General features: G+C 42.4%; 1 protein-coding gene across 1 annotated transcript; it reads left to right on the top strand.

Moving 5' to 3' along the window:
• The first annotated feature begins 501 nt into the window (after positions 1 to 501).
• On the top strand, positions 502 to 972 carry LOC138054908 (ATP-dependent DNA helicase RecQ-like). The gene has a single exon (XM_068901179.1). It carries the CDS (start codon positions 502 to 504, stop codon positions 970 to 972), a length of 471 nt encoding a protein of 156 aa, XP_068757280.1.
• Positions 973 to 2,486: the final 1,514 nt, after the last annotated feature.

Genomic DNA, 2,486 nt, shown 5'->3' with positions numbered 1-2,486 from the left:
CCAATCCTTCTTTCAAACTCAGAGTTATCTAATTCAAATAATGGCGGATGGTTTGACCATCAAGTTACATTCATACATCTGTATTTATCAGACTTCTCTTTGGAACTTGAACTTAAGATTTGGTTTATTTACTATTTGGGTGATAGATTTTGTGCAATAGAGTAGTGTAATATATATTTCTGCAAATAAAATACGGAAACAAGATTTTAATACCAACTGTAACTCTCAAATACATGTGCCCAGTAGCCTGCGTAGCATGGCGGTTTTGGTTGCTAAATAATAAAGGCGGGCGAGGGCAGAAAAACCGCAAGGAGATTGGGGCGGGAGCAAGTGAAAAACTGCCGGCGCGGAGGGGGGCTTTTTTCAGTTGGTCCGTATGCCAGCGTACGGATCCTTCTGATTGGTTCAGAATGCTCGCCCATCAATCAAATATTTTGGTAATTTCCCTTGGGAGAGTTTCGAGAGACTGAACAAATCTTTGCGTCAAAACAAAATCAAAATATGGCAGAAGCATTAACTAGAGCGTTGTCGCTCTTGAATATTCGTCCGGAAAATAGTGCAGTTGTCTTGAAGGCAGAGCAGGAAACGGCCATTAACAATCTTCTTCATGGGAGAGACGTCATGGCAATTTTGCCAACAGGTTTTGGCAAGAGCATGATCTGTACTGTCTTCGCTCTTGCCAAAGAAGAAATCTCTTCATCGAAAACGTGTGTGATTGTCATTGCCCCATTGAAAAGTATTATAGACGACCAGATTTCCGAAATGTTGTCGCTGAACTGCACGGCAATGGAAGTTACGACGGAAGCACTGAACGTGGTTCGAGAGAGTCCACCTCAATTTCTCTGTTGCTCCGCTGAGACGGTGTTAGAAAAGGCATTCCTTGCCACTTTAAAAGAACACAGTGCCCTACATCGAGCCGAGTTGGCAATTGTGGTTGACGAATCACACACAGTTGAAGCTTGGACAGGATAAAGGTGAGATTCTTTCAATTTGTCGTAGTTTATGTCCGTCCTTGCGGGTCTCATGTTTACAATATAGTTCGGGGTCTCTCATAAGCTTATATTTTGTCAATCCTTTCATTATTTGGCTAGAAAAAAGCAAAGCAAAGGTGCGAAACCTGTTCAAGAGTTCCGTGGAGCGTATGGACAGTTAGCAATTCTGCGGTCAATGTACAAAGACGGTACAGGGCTCGAAATTGCGACCGATACAGTCGCATTTGCGACTTAATTTTTCTTATTTGCGACTAGAAAAACGAGAGTAGTTGCAAATTTGCGACTAGGTTTTGCCTTAACTGATACGAAATAAAAGGACTAGCACTTCAATTTTTGCTTAAATAAATTTAGAAATAAAAAGATCCATTGAAGTAGCATCTTATAATTTTGTCACAATCTGAAGGTTTGCCGTAATTTACCTGGAATGCATACACGCAACAATATTCCTTCAACAACATGCCATTTTCAGCGGGTTTTGTAAAAATGTACAGTACATTGCAGGCTCATATTTCGTTTTGATTTGCCGCTGACAGTCCAGCCAGGATGCTGAGGACTTTTCCCGCGTTTATGACCCGCGTTACGGCCCGCGTTACGGCCCACACAGTACACATGTGTTCTTCTTTGGTGAGTCAATTATGTCGGATGAAAGCGACTTAAATTGTTTCAAGGGTCACATTTTAAACGAAGAAATGGACTGAGCGAAAGTTATGTACTCAAGAAAACATAAGGAATTCTCACATTTAATCAGTCAGAGATGAACTTGGGACCTCGCTCATCCCAGAAGATGTCACAAGAGCCAATGATCGTCTTGTGGCACTAAAAGCTAAAGGTAATGGAGATTGCCTTTTTAATTCCATCTCCATTTTGTTATTTGGTGACGAAAACCGATTGCACCTCTTGCGATTATTGGTGGCTGGAGAACTGTATTTCAATCGGTCATTTTATGCTGACCACGATGCTTTCAACGACGCAGTTGCATCAGATACAGATTTTTTCCCAGATGTTCTGTTTACTGTTGCGTTAACAAGGCAAGGAGACAAAAAATTTTCTGACACAGGGAATAGGGAGGAGACCATAAAAGAAGAGGCTTTTGTGGCGTGTGAGGTCAGAGCTTGGTCTTCCCTTGTTCACATCATGCTATGAGTTCTGTTCTATCTAGACCAATAGTCTCAATGTACCCCAGTGTCCAATTCAAATGCTGTGGTCTGGTAAACCGAGTTCTAAATCCTAGAACATCAGATACCTCCGCCACTCCTAAAGAACCCCTGTACATTTTGTGGTCGAGGGATGGGAATTTGGACAATGCGGATGGAGGCTGGTACATTCCAAACCACTTTGTGCCTGTAGTCCTGGCAGACGAACCAGATAGTGACAAGCGGCCTTGCCCGTCTATTAGCAAGAACAGTACCTCTAAAAGAAAGCAACAAGGTACACTCTTTTCCTTTCTGAAACCAAAGGCCACGACTGTTCCTGCTGAGAAGCCCAAAGGTTCAA

Source organism: Montipora capricornis, chromosome 1, assembly GCF_036669925.1.
Source record: "Montipora capricornis isolate CH-2021 chromosome 1, ASM3666992v2, whole genome shotgun sequence".
NCBI classification, from domain to species: Eukaryota; Metazoa; Cnidaria; class Anthozoa; order Scleractinia; family Acroporidae; genus Montipora; species Montipora capricornis.
The sequence above is the reverse complement of the archived record's forward strand: the minus strand, read 5'-3'. Positions and strand labels throughout refer to the sequence as shown.